The 23,839-nt window shown below is 29.2% G+C and overlaps 1 protein-coding gene across 1 annotated transcript in view; it reads left to right on the top strand.

Moving 5' to 3' along the window:
• The first annotated feature begins 778 nt into the window (after window positions 1–778).
• Window positions 779–23,839, top strand: part of LOC129940234 (neuropeptide F receptor) — a 233,005-nt gene continuing 209,944 nt past the window's right edge. Inside the window, exon 1 of the mRNA XM_056048493.1 lies at window positions 779–1,606. Coding sequence (XP_055904468.1) covers window positions 1,574–1,606 — 33 coding nt within the window. The 5' untranslated portion in view covers window positions 779–1,573. The remainder of the gene's footprint in view (window positions 1,607–23,839) is intronic.

Raw genomic sequence — 23,839 nt, 5'->3', positions numbered from 1 at the left:
TTTTTGAGAAAATAAATAGCATTTACAATTTTAAAGATATATTTATTTTGCAAGCATTTTTTAAAATCTTTAAATATATGCACAGCCGTGGATTTTACTGATATTTTCCTGTAGTGGTGCTGCAAAATAAAGACAAGTGAAAGAAGGCTATATTTTAAGAATTGGATTTATTTCACTATTGTAAAACGTGTAATTAAGCCAATCTGCGAGAGTTGGTCTTATTACACTTGGCTCTATTCTCAATTCCAGTATTCTGTGCTGACTTTCTTATAAAAGCTGAAGTTTCTTGCACGTTTGTATTTATTTGTATGGTTGCCTGCCTAATTTTTTAGAGGCTGATTTCATTTGCCCAATTTTCGAAGGCCTTTTAAAAAAAAAAACACTTATTTAATTTACATAGTTTTAAAGGCAAAGAGCAACAAATTTGGATACAATACCTGACTTCCTAAAATAAATAATGTGACAACTATAAACAAAACTTTACTAAATTGTAAAATATTTTACCTTTTTGAAAGTTTAACTGCTATTTGAATATAAACATTTCACTATAGACCAAAACAAAAAGGTATCCTTTGTTGTTTTATGAATGAAAATAAGGAGTCTGCGTAGAAATTGTTTCAATCACATTCAATTAGGTTCCACATGTTGAGCTTTTGTGTGTTCTATTGATAAGGAAGCTCCAAAATTTTCACCTTTAAAATATTATTTTTACAAAATATCAAATGTTTCTTGCATCTCAAACTAAACGGTTTCGATCTCTCGGCCGAAATAGTCGAATTATTCTGACGATACAATGTTGACGAGGATGAAGTTTTCGTGCTTGATTTATGAAATTGTTGTTTATATTAATATTTGCGTAGGTATTTCAATAAATTAAAACAAAACAAAGTAAAACAAAAAAACTTTCACGCAATTTAATCGTCGGTATTTTCGTGTCGTGTAAATAAAGTGAAGGTGAAAATTAAATAAATTGTGAATTTTATTTTCAAGAAAAAGAAAAAATATAAAAATTTTCCTCTTTAAGAAATTAAAATTATAAAATATAGAAGAAAATTAAATTTTAGTGTTTATTTGTGGATGTCTAAGTTCATAATTAAAATTGCCAGCAACTACAACAACTGATGGTACCAGAAAATAATAATAATTATTATTGTCTGTAATTGCGGTTGCTTGTCAATGAAAATTTCAAATAAGGAAAACTAATAGTTTCCCAATTAAAAGCTGCATCATCACATCGATCTGAATTTATTACAGTTTTTCAATTTCAATAGCAGAGTATAATAAAATATTGAAACTTAGTTACAAATGGATATCAGTAATTAATACCTCTTGTCTTTTCTTACTGTCTGGATGATGTGGCGCTTCCTAAAGCACAAATAATAATAATTAGTAATAATTGTGCGTTTGATTAAAGGTGAATCTAATTAATGTTTGGTTTTCGTCATTCATGTGCGTATGGAATAATAATTGCATTTAAATAAAAATTCGTGTGTGCGATTAAAGAATTAAAAAATGCGTATACGCAACAGTGTCCCATTTATATGGAAGTTTATTTAAAAATAAAATTAGAGGCATGTTCGAGAATTTAAACCAAGACCATAACATGGTAAGAATTATATTATTAAATAAATTGTTTTCTGCTCTAAGAAATTATTGTTGTATGCAAATTTTTGTAAATATTTTGAAAGTGTTGTGAAGACAAACCACATCATTTATGGAATCAATAAACAAATGTAGTCATGTATGTATGTACACCACTTTGGGGAAAGAGAAAGGGCCACGAGTAAACAAAATAAGTATAATAGCACGTCGGGTTTAAATGTTTTAATTATTTTTTGTTTTTAATGAGGAAATAATTTTTCGAGGGGGTTTATACAAGTTGTATATACTTTGTATATATTTATGCGTAAGTTTATAAACTTTTCGAGTGTGAATAAATAAACTTTATACTTTGCCTTTCGAGATATTTTGTGATTGAGATATTTTTACTTTGCTTAAGTGCCTGAATATATAGAACAATAAATTAGAGATCTTTAGATGACCAATTCTTTTTTATTCGATAACAACTTGAGAAAAATAAAATCTATATAAATAAATAAGTCTTAAATCAATGTTTTAACTGATTTGGTGAATACTCATGGATGAAGAAGGTTTTAGTAGCTTAACTTAGATTGTTTTTATTTTTAATAAGTTGGTCTATTAGAGTGTCAGTCATTAATAAAGTGCAATTAATAAAGTCAACCAGATATATTCAATTATCATTAATGCATTTGATTTTCTTGAGATTAAAAATTAAAACCATTTTTTTTTCAAAATTCATACTGCAATAAAATTGGTACAAATTGCCTGGAGTTAAGTTCTTTAAATAGAATTTGAAGTATCACTGTGCTCTTTGATCTTTTATGTGCTCAAAATATTTACAGGCAGTTCTTTTTCTAATCAGTTGTTTGCTCGATTAAATATTAAAACATGACTTATGAAAAAGTTATGCTTAAGTTTGAAGGCAAAAAGGCTTTAAATATTCTTATACAGAAATGAAAATGGTGATTTCGATTATTCGGTTACATGAAAAATTAATTCAAATCGTCTAATATTTCAGTTCTTAAAATTCTTCTTTGCTTATAAAAACAAACTCAAAGTCAAAACAAATAGAGGGTGGTCTTAAGTGTATATTGAACTTCAAGCTTTAAATGATACATATTGATATAAGACAACATTAACTTTTGAAACATTTATTGTAGACAATATTGTATGATATTGAATTTAAAGAGTTTTATTAAATGAGTCGTTGTTTTTGGAAATGGAATACGTGGACTTGTTTGGTTTTGGGAATTTTAAGGGTTCTAGTTTGTAAGTGTTTAAAAAAGTGTTTAAATTTCAAGAAAATTTATTACATTCTTTAAAAAATTTAACCGATATTTAATGATAAAAAAATGCACTTCATTTATTAACAAGCATTAAAAAAAATTAAAATCGAGTTGTTGTATTTATTGAATTAAAAAAAACGAACAATAGTATTTCGAAAAAAATCAAATTAACTAGGAACTTATTAACATTGCATAGGACGTTGTTGTTATTGGTTTGACTCTTAGAAAAAAGTATTTTACTATTTCTTTACGTTTCAGGGTCCTAAGAATCAAAATCAAAGATTTCGTTATGACCCTAACATTCCAGAAATACATAATGTTGCTGCTTCAAAATTATTGCATTTTATAATAAATATTGTTGCAAATACTAAATAATGGTTTTAATAAATTCCAATCGGTAGTTTTTTTTCGGCTCAAATATATAAAAAAAAAATTTGGAAATGTTCACTGTCAAAATTATTTGATTCTGTCCAAAACATTGTTTTTAGGTTTATATAGTTTTTAGGAAACATTCCATTGACAATTCTTTTCACAAAAAAAAAAAAAAAAACCTCCAAAAAATGACTAAGAACTGATATAAATTTTGATTTTCGACTATCTTGACGATACAAAAAAACTATTGACTTCAAACTTTTGCATGTCTAATACAAAGTCTTCTAATAAATATGTTTGGAAGTTCTTACTAATTGTGTAACAAACCATACTTTTATTTTATGTTTTTTATTAGCATAAAATCAATTGTATTTCTTCTATAAAAACAACAAGTGTCCGCCCGAGTGAACTTTTTCATTAAGTATTAAGATGTTAACTAAAAGTTAAAAATAAAATAACTACAAGCATCTTCATATGATTTGATTCACTCTGGCATATGTTCCATTTCAACCGGAACTTGTTTTGAATCCAACCGCGTTCAGACTATTCAAGAACAGCAATGAAAGGGTTGCTTAAACACGCTCTTCATTCCTCATCGCTGGGGAAGGATCTTGTTACCAAAAATGGACGGAAAAATATATTATATTGTATTAAGAGTTGTGGAACTTGAATTTTGATTACCCAAAGAAAATATCGTCTTACTAGTTGAGAACATAGGTGGTAGTGATCCCTGAGCCTAACACCCTCCAATCACGTCATCAGAAAAAAACTTGATTGAGACGTACCTATGGTTATTCACAGGACTCCTTGTACGACAGTAACTCCTTTAACGTTAAGTTTATTAAGCTTGATGATTTCTTTATTGGGATTGGAACTTTTCAACCTCAAATTGAGTCGAACCAAATCGTTATTAATCGTTATTGTAATAAGTCCGATTTGTCTAATTGAAAACGTTGACATTTCTCGACGTTTCAAGGTCCCTAGAGTCGAAATAAAAGATTTTTAGAAATATGTCTCTGCGTGCGTGTGTAAGTACGTTTATACGTCCGTAAGTTCGCCACGTTTTTTCGTCGTCCATAGCTCAAGAACCAGTTGAGATATCGACTTCCATTTAATTTTGTTATACAGATAATGCAGAAAAAAAAAATGTGTCACCTCGAAAATTTTACGAATTAAAAATGGTTTTATCTCCAAAACAATTTTGTACAACAAAGAATGAAGTTTTTAACATCTGGTAAAATTTTGAGAAAAACCAAATTAACAGTTTTTTAATAAAAATAAAAACCTAAATAAAATCAAAGTTGGTAAAAATTGAATTTCGACTCAAATATCTCTTTAAAAATTTAATATTATGGCTTCTAACTAACTTTGGCTTATAAGAAATATTGTTTTCAACATTCTGACAAATTTTGAGAAAAATCGAATCGATAATTTTCTTACCAAAAAACCTAAAAAAAATCAATAAAAGTTTAGTAAAAATTGATTTTCGACTCAAATATCGTTTCAAAAATTTGCGTTTAAAAATAAAAATATTATTTTCATGATTTTAAATCATAATTATTAAAAATAATTGGTGTTCAGGAACAAACAATTCCACTGTTAACAGTCAAATATTTCAACTTAAAAAGTCCCTTACCAAGGAAATAAAAACAGCTACAATTTGTCTGATGTAAAGACTTGTAGCAACCACATAATTCACAGTAGCTCTATGTAGCTCATATTATATGGAATCTCGATTTATTCGAGAAAATATGCGTCAAGACAAGGTGTAATGGTCATCTTCTGATGAGCCCAACCATTGCACCGGGGCGAAACGCACATTTGAACACCATGCTGGTTCATTTTTATTTTTATTTTCATTTCATGATTTTAATAATAAAAATATTATTTTCATGATTTTAAATCATAATTATCAAAAATGTCTCTATAGCCCTGCACCCAGCAAAGGTGAATATTAAACTGTTGTGCCATATTCATTAGAGATAATCAACAGTTATGGACTGTTATAGAGTTTGTAGAGACAGAGTCCAGAGATTTGATAGCAGCCTGACTATCTGAGAAAATGCGGATATTAGATGTTGATATTACGTTTTCTTTAAGCCAGGGCAAGATTTCTTTTATCGCCAAAAGTTCCACCTGGACCACGCTACAATGATTGGGAAGGCGGAACGAGAGACTTAATTTCAGTCGTTCAGAGTACACACCACCCACAACTCCTTCTTTAATTTTTGAACCATCTGTATAAAAATGGATTGACCCATCTTCCAGGAATGTCCTATGCTTCGAGAAAGATCTGAGAGGTATAGAAATCTGGAAATTTCTGTCGAATTGCAGTTGGGGATGGTGTAGTCTGTGTGCTTTGAAATTTATTCTAAATACCAAAGATTTACGGATCGGCCTCCACTGTGACGAAGCATTGAGGCGAATAGCAGTGCTTGCAGCTATTTGTTTGCTAAATGTGTCAAGAGGTGTTGGGTAGAACAAGGTGTCCAGTGCCGCAGATGGGGTCGTGTGAAGCGATCCGCTTATACATAGGCTAGCTGAACGTTGGACTTTATTTCTTTAAGATAAAATTATTTTGAAAACTATATTTTTAATTTTTGAATAGATATTTGAGTCGATATCAATTCGCTTCTTCTCAAAATTTCACAATATGTCGAAAACGTAATTCTTCATTGCATACAATTATTTTGAAGAAAAAATCGATTTTTGTTCGTAAACTATTTGAGGTGGTTTCTATTGTTTTTCATTATTTTGATTATTTATAATAATAGTAAATAATATGTTTTGCATATTAATATTTGTTTACTATTCATAAACTGTAAACTATGAATTCAGTTTAGTTGACTGCAAAACAATACTCCTTGAAATTATTTCTTAACTCAAACTTCATAAGTTTTATCCTCATCTTTCAACATATGGTTTTTATATTTTCTTAAAAATCAAAATTCAGAATCACTTTAAAACTTGTTTTGCAGTAAAAATGGGTTTGAAAATGTTCAATAATATATCTATACGCATTTTCATTTGATGAGAGGAGACTTCAGGAAAAGGAATAATCAGCAAGATTCTTAGAATTCAATTTCATCATTTAAGTTTATCCTTATAAAAAAATTGAAAACACTGCCATTTCTAAACTACAAAAAAAGAAAATGATTTCCTCTATCTTTTATATAGATTAAAAAATAACCAACTATTTCGTATGACGAAATAAATTTCCACTTTTCTATGAAAGTTTCACTACAACCCACTCGAAGGTGTTCTTCTAATGCCAACCCAACGTGAAAGTTCAGTGATGAAAAAATTGTACTCGAAACTATAAGTTTCCTTTCAACAAAGCCACTCTTTAAGAATTTCAGTTAAGGTGGATTTTATATACCTACATTTATAGTACCTACTTATCAAACTTTTTCGACCTACTTATTTCATTCCTTGTTGGCGTCTGATAAAAATGTTCTCAACTTAGTTTTTTCTTTTAAGAATCTTTTATAAGGTTAGCACAATTATCTGAAAAATGTTTAATTCTCTTCCTGGTATAACAGGCAAATTTTAAAACTTCTTGAGATTTATTTTTGTTTTACTTTCCGTTATAGATTTTTAATGACTTTTTAAACAAGAACTAATAATTTTCTTCTATAAGTTTATGATGTAGCCAATGATACCGTCTACCTGAATAAAGCATCTGATACAGATTTTGAAAATGTATGAAGCTTAAAATAAATTGAACAAAGTTACGTTCTAAATTTATTAAGTGGTGAATGCTGAAATTATGTTCATTAATATCGAAATTCATATCTAATCGTCTTTATCCTCGTTGCATAAAATATGTGGGGACATAATGGTGGCTTCATCACTAAAATTCTAATTCATGTCATTCTACCAATTGTCATTAAGGAATAGAAATAAATGTATAGATGTTCGCATGCATTAAAAGTTGTATGTTTACTGCTAAGGATTACAATTGAAAATATTTAATTTTAAGCTTCTGCAATGATTGAAGAAATTTAATATAATATGTTCCGGGAATAGTTGAAACGAATAAAAAGTTTTCCTTAAAAAACATTATTAAAAATTCTCATGTTCGTATTATATAAAGCAGCTTATTAAATTTCCGCCTTAAAAAAACTGTCAAACTTTTTAATGACATCTTTTTATGTAAAGAAGATAATAAAGGTCCATTAATTGGACATTTCCTATATTTGAAGTTTTTGTTCAGAAGGTTAGTGGCTTAAGGATTTCTTAGGTATTTTTCAAGAGAATCAATTTAAGGTTTGAAAAATATTAGCTTAGAACCATTTTAAGAGAATTCATTTTTTTTAGTTTTATATAATTAGGGTATAGACACAGTATGAGCATTGGTAAAGGGAGAGAGAGTCTGAAAATAAGTATCAGTGCACATTGGTTTTGAATTTCTGAATATTGAAATGACTTCGAAATATGGGATATCCGAATTTGATTGCACGTCAGAACTTGGGTTCGAGGGTATACTGATCATGATGAGCATTCCTTGAAGAGTGAGTATTAGGAGTGAACTGTTTGAAGGGAGGATTGTTCAATCTTTTAAAATATTTTCAATACTGTAGGTTGCAGAAGAGATGGAAGCTTTTCTCAAGCCTTGTAGATTACCCTCCAGATCAAAGAGGGAGAAAAACTATTAACGGGGCTATATCTCATTTTAACAATACTGGGGAGTATTGGGTTTTCGAGGCATTTAATTCCAGGCAGTTTTCTATACCCCATTGCAAAATGCTGTGTAGGTCGGAATTAAATGAGATTATTATACTTTGTCGTTGCAGTTCCACATCCAAAGAAAGGGACGTGAGTCTGAAAACGAATATGGAAAGCTATGATTATTATCGTCAGTCAAACAATGTATTGAACTAATAGTTCCAGACAGCGGATCATTAAAAAAATCAGAAAAATTGTGTTGTGAATAAAACAAAGCCCTGTGGCTTAGCAGCATGTATTACGTGGTTTTCAGACTTAAAGCCGTCCAATACTAATTGTATTGAACGATCCGAAAGTTAATTACTAATCAAATGAAGGAGGGATTTGTGAAAACCAAAGGCACGCATTTTCGATATGAGAGCCTGATGCCAAACCCTATTTGAAATATCAAGTGCTTACTTTTTCCAAAAAGATTTAAATATTTTCTTTACTGTTTGGTGAAATGTACCATTAGATCACCAGTGGACATATTGCTGCGAAATCCGCATTTAATTTCTTACTTAAGGGTACACCTTATCCACGGTCATCCCCTACTGCCCTGTCCTGTGTGCGTGAATTGGTTCCCATGACCTTCCCATCTCAGTCGTTGGACTTTTAAACTTTTGGCTAAGTCTACGTTACTGTACAGCTCGTACAGCCCGTACAGCCGTCATTGTATCGTCTCCTCCACTCATCTCAATGCATCCAGACAGAAGTTCACGTGAACAACTTTTTTCTCGAAACGCTCCAAGCTGCTTTTATCCGCTTTTGTCATGGTCCATGCTTCTTCACCGTATCGTAGGACGGGGTTGCTGATGGTCTTATATAGCGACACTTTAGTTGCTCGAACAAGGGCTTTTAAATACTCAATTATTTTCATAGCCCAAGAAAAAAGCTGTTAACGAAATTTATTCTTCGTGTGATCTAAGCGTTGGTGTTGGTTTTCTGTGTTCATTAAGGAGTCTAGGTGAACAAAGTCCTTAACTGACTTAAATTTACGTCTATAGATAATGAAATTTTAGCCTAGACATCAGTGTTGAAGGTCCTTTCTTGATGACAGCATGCTCTTTGTTTTACTCTCATTAACCACTTAACCTATGTTTGCCGTTTCTGCCTAATTACTAAAAAAAGCCCTATTGACATCATGCTAAGTTCTTGTCGTTTACGTGGGAGCTCTGCACTATTCTTTCAAGGACAATGTTTGGCAGGGATGCCAAAGCTACACATGGCGCTATACAGTTAGTCCCTGTAGATATTCGGCCTTGAAATCTATGTCTAGTAGGTGGGTGTCGATTTGATGCGTTTTTTCCTGGATGTATCGTAAAGTGAATAGTTGATAAATAGTGGACATTTCTATTTCAAAAATACACTGATAAGAGCCTATCGGTTGTTAACGTGCACATATTACGGCAATTAAGATTTTGTAAGAAATGTTAAGCAGACTGATTCCACTACAGTCGTGCAGTTTAGAGGGTAGACAAAACACTCAGGCAAAGGCTGATAATTTAGAAGATTTTAAACTTCTTGACATTTCTCAAGCTGATAGTTAAGCAGCAGCGTCTCCATGACCTTGGAATGAAGTGATGTAAGTGCAATCAATCGACAAATTAAAGAGTGAGGAGGATTCGCATTTCTTTGGGATGAGTTCGACAAATGTTGTTTTCCATTTACTTTTAACGAGACCTGAGAGATAAAAACGATTTAAAAGCTTATGCAAAAGTTTTAAAAAACAATGAAGAACACTTCTTCACAACAGCGTTACACTCATCTTGTTTTAATATCTCTTCTAATCAAATGCTACTCAACTGAAATAAAATATACTTATTTCAGTTGAGTAGCATTTGATTAGAACTAAACTGTTAAATTGTGCTTTGCAAAAGGCAGAGTACATGTTATTTACCTGAGATTTCCTTTCACCACATCACTTAAGTTTGTTCAACTTACGGGTGTAAATTTTATTTAAATGGGAATTGGGTCAAAGAGCCTGAACAAATGATATCAAATCTGAGAGGTGAAACATTAACAATATAGTTGCACAATCAGTTGTCAAAGTTTGGAAATGCCTACTCTCCTATTTATCCAACTTTTCGTTGGGAATTATTGTACAATTGGTCTAATTTGTTAAAGTCAACATTTTGACCCCACGTATTAAGTACCCTTTAATTTTAATCCTTTGTTTCTCATAAAATGTTCTATGACCAAGTGACACATTTGTTATTGTGTCTTCTTGATTATTTCACAAAATCCATCCAAAGTGTTTCATTGATTGCAAGGCATAGACTTAGAGTTTTTCTTTCACATCTAAGGAAAAAACATAAAGTTTTCAAACAAAAAGTTGAGGTAGGCACTAGTATCTAAAAAATTTGTTATGTCATATTTGGAATAAATAACCCAAAAAGTCGATACAAAATCGCCAACTTGCTAGAGCAGTTATATTCTCAATTATTCTTTCTTGAGCGACCCACACAGTTTCAATTCTTCAATATTCATACTTATAATTTTATTTCCGTTCGTTCAGACCAAGGCCTTCTCCTAAAGAGTACAGTTTAATTACCTAAAAAATCAAGACAGTATTGTTCGTATTGATGACGACATAAATACACCTGTAGTTTTTCTTTGGAGCTCGCGACTACTAGAGAAAGCGTGGGTGTTGTGAAATTCTCGAACATATTGAGAACTATTTCTGATGTTGAACTAATTCCTGAGGTTAAGTGCCATAATTTATATCTAATCTTTTAAGTCATGATGAGCTTCTCCAACTTCCCATTTAACCTTCTATCGTGGAATCAGACCCACCTAGAATGACAATTTCTGCGACAGAAAAATTTTCAACCAACAACACAATATAGCGTTTTGGTGTAACTTTGACCCTTTAAGAATCAACCAAACGAATTGAAAAAGAAACCCAAACGTTCGACTTTTGCCATGGCGTCTTCACGTCCAGTGAACATTGAATATTCAATCCAGCTCCATACAGTTTTAAAAAAGGGGCTGGGATGCGACCCACACTGATAACTTCACATCCTGTCAGTCGATTTGCTTGGTTAAAAGTGTTTATATGTTCTTGGTGAGTTAAAAAAGTTGTCAGTTGAATTATTCTTTAAAATCTTAAAACTACCAACAATATTTTTCATAAAAAGAAATAGTATAGTTTGAAAATCTAATTTTAATAAATAGATTTTTAGTTGAAAACTAATTTTTACCAACTCTCGTTAAATTTTCATTTGAGTTTTTAGTTTTTCGTAAAAAATCTGACTATTTGGTTTTTCTAAAAAATTTATTGAATGTTGAAAACAATATTTTTTGAAAGATAAAAGTAGTTTAAAGTCAATATCTCATGGTTCTGAAAAGATATTTGAGCCGAAAATCAATTTTTACCAACTTTTGTTAAATTTTGTTTCAAGTTTTTATTTTGTAAACAAAACTGTCAATTTTTTTTTTCTCAAAATTTTACTGAATATTAACAACACTATTTTTTAAAAGACAAATGCAGTTTAAAGCCAATATCTCAAAGTTTCGAAAAGATATTTGAGTGAAAATCAAATTTTTTACATACTTTGAGTAATGGCTGCGTAACATATGCTTACACCCGTTTCCATGAAGGTTTCGATGCGTATGCCTCCCGCATCAGCTCTAAACGCTTTTCCCACCTCCATAGCACCCGTAATATCCTACAAAAAATAACTGACCCTGACTAACTTATTTTGTTACTATAACGTGAGAGGTCTTCAAAAACAACGACGGACGGTGTTAGTAATGATAGTGATCATTCTTGGCGCAGAGTGCTTTTGGTCATACGCAGCCGTTTTGATGGCAGTATAGTTAAAAGACAAAGTGTTCCTTTCTTTTGATTTTTCAAATTATCGTTAATAAAACGGAGTGTAAACTTTGTAGCTACATTCATCCCTCTCAGCTTATCCAAAACATATTATACTTGCTGTTTGAAATCGCAAGGCATTATTTAACTTTTAAATGTGAAGATGTGACAAGAACTGACAGCTGACTAAGTTTCCAATTGTAAAACCTTCTAGCTCAAGAAAACTTAGACAAAATTATTTTTTAAACTTAAAAAGTTTACGAACAGAAACTGATATTACAACCACCAAAAAGTTCTAAGAAATTAATCTTACGGCACTAAACATCTCTACAGCTTAAACTTCAATTTCTTGCATAAATCTTTGAAAATCGTGTTTTAATCTTCAAGAACATTCGTATGTAAACTTCAAACAAAAATTCTAACATCTAAAATCTACAAAGTTTTACCCCTTAAAATTCTTTCCGAAATTCAAAGTAAAACCAAAGTACGAAAAATTCTTCCATTAATTTGTATTCCTTTTTTCATTTCACTTCAGCAAAGAAAACAACAAATATCAAAGACTTACGTATTTGAAATTTTCTAATTAAAAATGCGTAACTACTCCTCCAAAAGTACACAGAATTTCCTTTAAAATTAAATTTAATCGCTAAATTAAATGCCAAAGTGATTCAAACGAGTTCGTTTTTCGTTTTTCATTTGAAGTTAGGCCACCACTCAAAATAAGTAAATAAGAACATTACCTACCTCCATTTGAAGTTAAAAAATAATCGTTCATCGTGTACAAAATAAAACAAAATACTACGAAATTTTCAATCAATTTTACACACGCTAAAAAATTACAAAATGTAATTGCGGGTGTTTTACCCGTAAAACGTGTCAACGCAACGACGACGCACGTTCAGTTCAATTAGCACGAATTTCCAATTAACCTTACTATGGACTATAAAAGGACATAAACAATTAATAGAAATCAAACGAATTTTACAAAATCTTGTGTTGATATAAAATTGAATAAAAAGCACTAACACGAGTTGGAATGATGATGACGATGACATTCAAAGAATTTGCATTTATTCGTCATGAGATAAATGCACAAATAAAACGCGAATTAAATTCTATTTGTTTTTTTTTTTAAATGTGTGCATAAAAGTGGTTGATTTGATATAAAAATAAGCAATAACACGCACCCTTTTCAAAACGTAGGTTGAATTCAAAGCACCAGACAGAAACACAGAGAATGCTTAATGGGTACTCAAAAACACTGTATACCTTTTACTATATAACCCTTAAGACCTCCTTTATATTGGTTGTCTGGCAGGTCCTTGTTTTCTTCTTCGTCTTAACAAAAAAAAAACAAATAAAAACAATTATCTTTAAAATTCCAAGAACTTGAAAAATAACCCCGAAGACCTGAATAAGAGCACAAACGTACAATTTTGTTTACTCATTTTTCGAGGTATAGTCAAGCCATTCAACCGAATCTTCATAAATTTAAAATTGATGTTCATTTAACTCACCACCTCGGACTGGGCCAGAAAGATAATAAAGTTCATTTTATTTTCTCTAAAAATAGTATTTTCTTGTGGATTTTTGTTTGGAAGATGAAAACCCCAATAATTATTAACAGATTCAGTTGGTATCCAAAACTTATTCAATCTAATAAGATTATCCCAAAAAAAGAGAATTAAGTGAGAATGAAAATCCCAGGAGTATTTGAGGGAAATGATGATTTCATTATATTGACCCAACAATGTCGAGGAAACCTTGAAAAGAGTTAATTTATTTCGATTTGTTTTCCTCGCTTTATCTGAGAAAAACAAAATGCGTGTTGCGAAGGTTAATCTGACTTTATCCTTGAACAAAAGATATCCTTGTACTGTTATCAATTTTGTATTAGCAAAAAAGTCGTCCTCAGCGTGTTTTGTTTATGAAAAAGAAAAGATCCTGCGCAAAGAAAAGATTGTGTCTTTCAAACGTTTTCAACCTTGAAATGGATACAAGTCTTTCCCACGCCACCGCTGATAAGAAAGCTCTTAAAATTTATTTCACCAAACAACACACGACTCTCTGAAACAAAATCAAATTCGATTCTAATCGTGATCGGGCTGTTGATTGAGACAGACGGAAACAACGACTCACGTAGAAAACCATAACGACGATTATCGGCCGCGATAAAAACTGATGGCGCCCGCACGTAATAATGTCCGTGTTTCGTATAATTGAGTCGTGTAAATGCTAAAGTTGAAGTGTAAATAACGAAAATCGATGATGTTAATTATTGCCAACATCCGGTTGTTATTTGATTTGAAATTGAAATTGAAAATTAACAATCTGTGAAGTGATATTACAAGAAATAAAAATAAAAACAACTCCGATTTCTATGATGTTAATTAAAACATCAAAGAGACAAAATCTCTCAAAGTAGAAACTTTTAAATTCAAATCTATTGATTCTGTTCTAGTTTAAGAAATCTTACTGCAATTGCATTGGGAATTTGCGTCTGGTTTTCAAATTGTAATTTGAAATAAGAGACAGACAGGGAATGCAATTTCCCATTGGAATCAATAAATATATTTCTTTTTTTTAATTAAAGTTAGCTTTATCTTCTTTTCCTCTTTCAATAATCATTGAAGTTTGATCTCTGCAGGGATTCTATTTATTTGATGGACATGGACTTTTATTAAAAACTAGTGATGCTGTGAAGTGAATAAAAAGTTTAAAATCGAAAATCTGTGTATAGAAATGAATAAATGAAAAAGTTTTTTACAATTTTAATTGAAAAAAAATACGTATACGCCTTAGTGACCAGCTTTAATAATTTGGATTTACATTTGAATACAGTGGGATGAAACATGTTTGAAAATTCAATGTTGTACGTTAATACAGTAAGTTTGTATATTTTTGTGAAAACTTTGCGGATTTTATTAATCTTGATATTTTCAACTTAAGATGGGGCATTTAATCAAATTGTTTATTTGGGATGAACTGAACCAAGGGGCCTATGGATCTATGTTTTTTTAATTTCAATTTTTATTTGCAAAATTGAATTTCGATGAATTCTGAACAAAAATAGAACTTAAATTATGATCATCTAGAGATGACAACGTTCAGTATCCCAGTTCTGTCGGTCTTTCTATAATTACTCAAAATCTTAAAGACAGATAAATCAGTTAACTTAAGAAGATCATGAATATACTTACAATTTTTAAGCACGTTGCATTGCTCTTAGTATTTTTTATTAAATAAAACATCTTTTCAGTGATTTTTGAATTAATTTTGTTTTCCATATCCAGATGGTATCCCTTTTTAAGCCTTAAATCTTTGAAGTGAAAAAAGAGACAAAACAACTGCGGTAAAATATATGTATGTCAGAAAACGTAGTCGTTTCAAATTTGATTGAATTTTACTTCATTTTAAATCAAACAAATTGATTGCATAAGATATTGAACTTGTCACTTTGTGTTTGAAATCATTTTGTTTAGAAATATTAAGCTGTTGTAAGCTATAAGCTTATTTCGTGTTTTGAGCACGAGGATACTACAAAGAAATAAAATGCACGACTGAGTCGCACGAACTTGCTTCTGTATGCAAGAGTCTTTTTAAAAAAGTACCTATATAAGATTTAAAAATAAACCTGTTAAATAAGTTTATCTTGAAATATATAAATGCCATTTGATTTGTCAAAAAACCTGGTGATTCATCCCAAGACACAACTAATCCTAGGATATTTCATCCCGGAAGTGAAATATACTTATAAGCGTAATTAACGAAAACAATTGTTTCTGTATTCAACTAGTTCGTTCAAAGCATTTTCCTTCATATAGCTTTATTTTAATTTCATATTAGAAAAAACAGGATGGAAAAAAAATTATCTGAAGATAAGAAAGAGGCAGAACATGTATGTTTAAATTGTAAAGCGATCGGCTATTGATGGTGTAGTTAGGAAGGTGTCTAAAATGGATAAAAAATAGCTGATTGGCGTGCTGAGCTTTAGCAGATAGATTGATAAAGACATGTTTATGCTGATAATGAAGGAATGTTATTGGTACAACAACTCAAACACATTCCTTCTTTCCTACAAGTTTTCATAGCAAACATTGAGTTATTAATTTTAGTTAATTTATTTCGTTAAAGTTTAAAAAAAACAAGCATACGAATAAGTACAAGAAATTGCTATTCATGTGTTGTTAACAGTCAGGCTCTTATGCGTAACCAATAGTTGTGAAGGTTGTACGTAACACCTAAACAGGTATAATGTGTATTTAAAGGTTGAAAAAGTGATTCTAATAGAAAATACATATACTATTTCTGGCCAGTTTCTTTAACTTGTACTGAGTATTTATTCTTTTATATAGGCGAAGGCAAGTAAAATATGTTTCACACATATTAAAGAACAATATTTTAAAATCATAGATACAAACGTACCAAAATAATACTTCTTGATAGACACTTTAAAATAGATTGTTGATTAAACATATCATATGCGTTAATCCGATGCAGTGGCGCTACATGGCCATCGTTGGTATTTACAATAGTTATATTTATAAAAATACATAAATATGTACCAAATGCATTTATTTGGATAAAAGATAGAAATGTATAATTAAAATTTTGTCAAAATAATTCGCTCATTCACAGGATTTAATCTGGTGAGATGGGAGGTGGTTACATTTAATACAGTTAAAATGATTAAAAAAATTAAGATAAAAGAATTTTATATAAATAATAAGTTTGCCTTAAAAAATTAAAATGTTATTTTATAATTAAAAAAACCCCTTGATTTTTCAAAATTTTCATTTGAAAATCTTTAGAGCGTTTTTTTTTTTTTTAAATTATTTTTTATATATAAAATTTTTCAATTTTGTTCTAAGAATAGTTATATTATGCAGTTGTTGAGTGATTGTAAATATACGCTCTACATTTGAATTTCGTAAGAAAATGATGACCAGTTTTTGAGACATCGAATTTTGAAAAAAAAAATTCAACATTTTTTTTAAAAATCCAAACAATACAAAATTGCACTTTTGATAATCAAATATTGTTAAGGCAGTACAAGATCTTATTAAAAAAAAAATATTGAAATCAGTTCATGAGTTGCTGGGAAATTAAAAAACAAAAAAAGAGGCTGGGATGCGACCCACACTGATAACTTCCCATCCCGTCTGTCGATTTGTCTTGCTTAAAGGTTTGTCTATATGTACTCCTTTTAATTTTTACCAAATAAGAGTACTATTTTTTGTAGATTTTTATTTTTATGAAAAAACGACTGTTGGATTTTTATATAAAAATTACTGAATATCGAAAACAATATTTTCTGTGAAATAAAATAAGTTTGAAGCCAATATTTTTAAGTTTTGAAAATCTATTTGAGTTGAAAGTAAATTTTTACGAAGTTTTAGTATTGTTTTTTTTTTTAGAGTTTTATTTTTTGTAAAAAAACTGTTAATTCGATTTTTTAAAAATTTTACCAAATGTTAAAAACAATATTTCTTATGAGATAAAATTACTTTGAAGCCAATATTTAAAATTTCTAAAGAGATATTTGAGTCGAAAATCAATTTTTACCCACTTTTATAATTTTTTTTTTGGGTTTTTATTTTTTAAAATTTTACCAAATGTTGAAAACAATATTTCTTATAAGATAAAATAAGCTTGAATCCTAAATTTCAAGTTTTTGAAAAGATATTTGAATCGATATTCAATTTTTACGAATTATGAGTAATGTTTTTTTTAGATTTTTATTTTTTATAAAAAAAAACTGTCAATTAGATTTTTCTCAAAATTTTATCAGATGTCAAAAACATTTTTCTTCGTTGCATAAAATTGTTTTAGAGATGAAATCATATTTTAGTAGTAAGATTTGGGAGGTGACAAATTTTTTTTTTCAGTTTTATTGATTTAAAAAAAAAAAGCGTTATATGGATTTTTTTTCAAAAAATATACCTGTTTGGTATCACGTTACAATATATTATATAAAATTAAATTCAAGTCTCTAGCGTTTTTGGTTCGTAAGATATTTAGGGTTAACCAAAATTTTCACCTTTTTGTCAAACTGCTATGGTAAAAAAACCACCCTCGCAATTTTCTTGAGAGACCTTTCTGCATCTTTCTCCCTTATTATCTGTATAACAAAATTTATTTGAAGTCGATATCTCTTCTGGTTCTTGAGCTATGGACGACGAAAAAACGTACGTACACACGCACGCACAGACATCTTTCTAAAAATCTTTTATTTCGACTCTAGGGACCTTGAAACGTCGAGAAATGTCAAAATTTTCAATTTGACAAATCGGACCCATTACAATAACTTCCTATGGGAAGTTAATAACGGTTCTAAGAGCGGTACCTTTCCTGAACAATGCAAAAATATATTTTTCTTATTAAAAGAAGCCAAGTTTAAAAATAAAATTAAAATTAAATAGAGAAAATTTAAACAAAATCTATCGGTTTTTTTTTGTAGAAAATTCGAATTTTAGTTTTTTACCAAAAACATTGTAAGGGCCACTGTTAGTTTTGATCTTAAAAAAAAAGAAAAAAAAACAACTAACGCGAACCTGCTCAAAATTTTAACTTCCAAGTTTGAACTCAATCGACCCAATGGTTTAGGCTGCAGGAGCGTTGACAGACAGAGAAAACCGACCGGAACCGAATCGCGGGACCCACTTTTTTCGACTTGTCTACCAACGTAATATCATGTTTGATCTCGAGTTCTAAATTTTGCACGAATGCAAAACTTGCCATGTAGTTCCTTTATGTCGAAAGTAAAAAAGCGAACATCGCGTTTAATGGGTTTTTCTTTGTACTACTTTCAATTTAAATAAGTTTAATAAATCACGAAGATACTTTATTGCATAAAGCTCATGGTTTCCATTAATGATTATATTTCATAATAATTTGTAAAGAAAATCTTAAAGGTTTCTGTTAGGTTTTTTTTTTTGTTGATTTAATAGAACTTAAAACATGAGGTGTTTAATTTGTTGTATTAAATAAGAACAAAAAGAGTTCATTACAATATCTCATCTAAATAGGAGTTTTTTTTTAGTGGAAGTCAAAGTAATTAAACCTTTTTTTTTAAAAACCTGTTCCCAAAACTTTTTTAAAATGAATATCCATGAGAATCTAGAACCAAATGGAGCCACAGATATGTTATTAAGAAAATGATTTAGTTGAGTATTTTCTTCAGATGGACGGTAGTATGTTGATGGTCATTTGTTCACCTTGTCTTTGAACATACTTATAAGGAAAATGACTTTATTCTGAAAACTGAACAAGTAATTTAATGTAATTAAAAACACCCCTTCTATTCTTCGTTCTTCGAAGGTTTGACAAAGTTCTATTAATTTATATAATTATTACCTTGTTTAAGGGTGTTCTGGCAGATATTTAATAACTCTAACAACTTCTAAAAAAGCACCCTTTTATGATATTTGAATAAACTCTTTAAATTCTTATTTTTTTAATAGTTAAATTAAATGAATTAATCACGTATTCCAAGTTTCAATTCTTAACAATAATTTAAAATCTTTTAAATTTAATCTATTTTTTTTGTTTAAAGTCATTTATTTTCAAGATATACGAATTGAAAATTATTAACTTCTTATAAAAAGTAATTGTAATCGGTCTAATTTGTCAAATTTAGCATCTCGACTTTTTGTAGATGTCTGTGTTTGCGTGTTTACGTATGTTTTTACGAGATACTGGTTTTTACCGCACATACTTTAAGAACCAGTGATGTTACCGACATTAAATAAATTCACTCATACCGAAAAAAAAAATACAGAACGATGCTGCAAGGATTTTCAACAAAATTGAGACTGTTTTTTTGTTTACTATAACAATTAAAAATTTTGGTTCAACCAAAAAATCTCAAGAACCATTACCGAAAGTGATTTCAAATAAATTTTATATCCAAAAAAAGGCTGGCATGCGACCCTCACTAATGCATTTCAATTCCGTCTTTCGATTTGCCATGCTTAAAACTTTAACAAAATATTTATAACAATATAAATAATTTGAAGTCAATATGTTTCTCTGTTCCTTTAATATTTTAGTCAAAAACCACTTCTTTTCAGTTTTTGTAGGTTTTGTGTTTTGTTAAAAAAGTTGTGAATTGAATGATTCTAAAAAATTTTAAAATTAATAACAATATTTTGCATATAATGAAATAGTTCGATTTCATAAAAAAAATTTTTTTGTTAATGAGATTTCTTAGTCGTTAACCAATTTTTATCAATTTTAGTAGCATTTCTTAAAAGTTTTTATTTCTTATATAAACAACTACAAATTGGATGAATTAAATTAATTTGAGAGATATCGAGAACCGAACATCAATTTTTACCAAATTTGGGTACTATTTTTTGTAGATTATATTTTTTATGAAAAATCTAAATGTCGAAAACAATATTTTTTGTGAGATAAAATAACTTTCAAGCCAATATTTTAGATTATTAAAAAGCTGTTTGAGTCGAAAGAAAATTTTTAGCAAGTTTTATTATTGTTTTTTTTTTGTAGTCGATTCGATTTTTCTAAAATTTTATAGAATGTTAGAAACAATATTTTCTGTAAGATAAAATTAGTTTGAAGTCAATATCTCAAAGTTTTAAAAATATATTGAAGTCAAAATGCAATTTTTAACCAACTTTTGTTTATTTTTGTTTTGGTTTTTATTTGTTGTACCAAAACTGTCAATTCGATTTTTCTCAACATTTTTCCAAACGTTCAAAACAATATTTCTTTTAAGATAAAATAAGTTTGGAGCCATAATCTTTAGTTTTTGAAAAGATATTTTAGTCGAAAATCAATTATTATAAACTTTGAGTGATGTTTTTTAGGTTTTAATTTTTATAAAAAAACTGTCAATTTGATATTTCTCATTTTTTTTTCATTGCGAAACTGTTTATTGTTTTTTGAAAAAAAAAATGTGATATTTTGTTATCACGCTACAATATATGATATTCAATTTAAATCATGTCTCTAGTATCATTGGTCCATGAGATATATAGGGTTAACCAACCTCCCATTCAATTTTCTTAAGAGCCTTTTCTGAATATTTCTGTTTTTTGACAAAATTTATTTGAAGCAGATTTCTCTTCTGCTTCTTGAGTTATGAACGGCAAAAAAACGTTACGAACGTACGTACACTACGCACACACGCACATACATCTTTCTAATAATGTTTTATTTTGGCTCTAGGGATCGAGAAGTGTCAATTCGACAAATCGAACCGATTACAATAACTATAACTTTATGAAGTTAATAAATCACTCATCATATATATAAGCTCGATGGAGTACCTCAGCCTTTTGATTGCCTTGACAGTATTGAATTCTCAAACCTTAAAGAAACATACTTTTTCAAAAGTTTTATTTCGAAAATCATTAATGTGTGTTTATTTAAAATTAATTTTTAATGTATAAAATTTGTTAGTTTTAATTTTCAATTTCGTAAAAAATATTGATCTATTTTCGATATATATAATAAAAAAAATGTAATATTTTTTTAAATATCAAAAATAAAAACAATGAAATTTTTATCACCAAATATTATTAAGGCTGTATCAGAGATATTAAAGAGAAAGCATTATTGAAGTCGGTTCATTAGTTCTTGAGAACACATTAAAACAAAAACGTTTAAACGGGGGTACTCTTGTGGAGTAATACATAAATATTTTTTTTATTAAATGAAGGCAAAATAAGAATCAGACGGAATCAAAGGACCCTTTTTTCGAATTCTCTCCCATTATTATGTCATGTTTAACAAAAATTCCGAATTCGAAATTTTTTACGAAAGTAATACTTCCCATATAGTTCCTAAGCTATGTCGTATGTAAAAAAGCACAAACAGTACATTTTTAAAAGTCGTTTCTGCACATTTTGCTTTTATATATTTGATGACTTAACATTTGCGGGATTGTGAGAGATGGTTAAAAAAAACAACCTGCATGTACAGACGGACGTATTGATTGCCAAGAAACTTTAAATGTGTAGAAATATCAAACATTTTCAGTGTGACATTTTTGTAAAAAGAATATTTATCCCGGACCGAAAATCCAGAAATTATTTATCTCTGTTTAATCTTTATGTTTTATATGGACTTATTATGCATAATATACGTAAAACAGTAGTAAATGTTTACTACAAATGAATGCCAATAATGAACAAAGTTTGGTTATCACTCAAAAGCCACTTCAACTCGTGTTTAATAGCTTTGAAAAATCATACAGGTCAACAAAATGCCATTGTTTTTGGGAGATGTTCTTCACTAACTTTAACAAAATAGTTTTGTGGCTAATTTTTATTGTTGATTTTGAACCAAACTTTAATTTTTCCTATTTGGTAAAGATTTAAAAACAACAGTTTTCGACGTTATTTTTATATTTTTGTATATATTTCAAATTCTTGATACAAAAGAATTATGCAGACATATATTCTTTACAAGAGCAAAATTTACTTACAAACCGTTTTGGCTTTTTTTATTGAAACTTGTTTTATTATCTAAAATGGTTAAACGTTTCTTTAAGATTTTTATAGGTGAGTTGAAATCTTACAATTTATGCAGATTTTTCAAACATTATATTAAAAAATATAAATTTTTCAATTGAGTATTGAAAAAAGGAATTACAGATTTGAAATACATCACTAATTCTATTGAATAAAAGCTAATTCATAAATTTAGAGAGCCTCAAAGTGCTTTTTAAACGTGATTTTATAAATTTAAAAAGTAACATCTCAAAAACCTGTTGTGATTTAAAACTTTGAAATCGGCTTTATATAAAGGCTACCAAAACTGTCAGTAAGAAAAACTTGTCGACCAATTCCATTTTTTTCAGCATATTGCATACAAAATCCTCGTTTAGAAAAATTAGTATACATAGTATAGAGTTACAGGGTGCTCCATAGCTTTAATGTCAAAGAAAGATAATAATATACTAATTCTGTTAGTGTTTTGAGTTCTGTCTTGACAGCCATCTACCTCTCTTTATCAAATTACCTTATTTTAACATTTCAGCTTTGTGGACCTGCACGTGTTGAAAATTATGTTCCAGTATGTGTGTTGTTTTTTGTTTGCAATTTTTGTGTTAAGAATCTTAATTATGCATATAAAAATTTCCTGAAAATTCGAATGTATTTCAATGCACTCCTAATTCGGAAAACAACGTTTCTGAGGAAATTCAACACAATCAAGTTAAAACTATAAAATGATCAAAACATCCCCATACAAATTTAAGCATTTTGTGAATCATTCAAGTGATTTCCTATGCCTTGCAAAAGGGATATGAAAGTGTTGAATTTTATTTCCTAAACCACATGAAAATCATAAAAAACTACTCTCAACTCAAACGTGCGATAAATTACTCTTCTTTATCTCTAGTAGCTATTTTCCTAAAGTATTTATCAACAATATGAGAAAAATAAAAAATAAATACGTATACGCCACAGTGCTAGTTTTATTTTCTATTTTTTCTTTATGAATACACAAATTGCGATTCTCTCCTCAAATCATTTTATGATAAATGTTTGGAACACATTTCATCAGATTGAATATAGTGTTGATTTTATGACGTTAATTAACACATACAAAATAATGTATAAGGGAAGCAAAAAGAACAATAGTTTTTCTTTTGTTTATTGTCGGGATTAGATATTTGATTGATTGTTAGAATGTTCTCTCTTTTTTTTCCTAGCAATCAAATTTTCTGATAATAATATTCTTCGAACAATTAATGCAGGTACAGAGAAAAGGCAATAGAATACTGAAAATAAATTTTATTGGATTGATATTATTGTTGGAGAAATTTAAATTCAAATAATTGGTAGTGGTAAAAATAGATGGTTTAGGAAATTTTCCTCATATTTTTGGTTAAGAAAAAAGGCTGTTTAGCATTTTATGGAAAACTTTTATTGCTCGATTTAAGTTTAATTTTAATTTCGCACTTGGCCACCATGCCAAAAATGACCTTATATTTTTATCGGAGTTTGCGAATTAACCATTATGGATTTTTTGTATAGGGATCGTTTAGGACCGTTGCTATGGCAACAATATGGAAACAATTCAAATTTTCTAGGAGTATATTTGT

Source organism: Eupeodes corollae, chromosome 1, assembly GCF_945859685.1.
Source record: "Eupeodes corollae chromosome 1, idEupCoro1.1, whole genome shotgun sequence".
Taxonomy (NCBI): domain Eukaryota; kingdom Metazoa; phylum Arthropoda; class Insecta; order Diptera; family Syrphidae; genus Eupeodes; species Eupeodes corollae.
The sequence above is the reverse complement of the archived record's forward strand: the minus strand, read 5'-3'. Positions and strand labels throughout refer to the sequence as shown.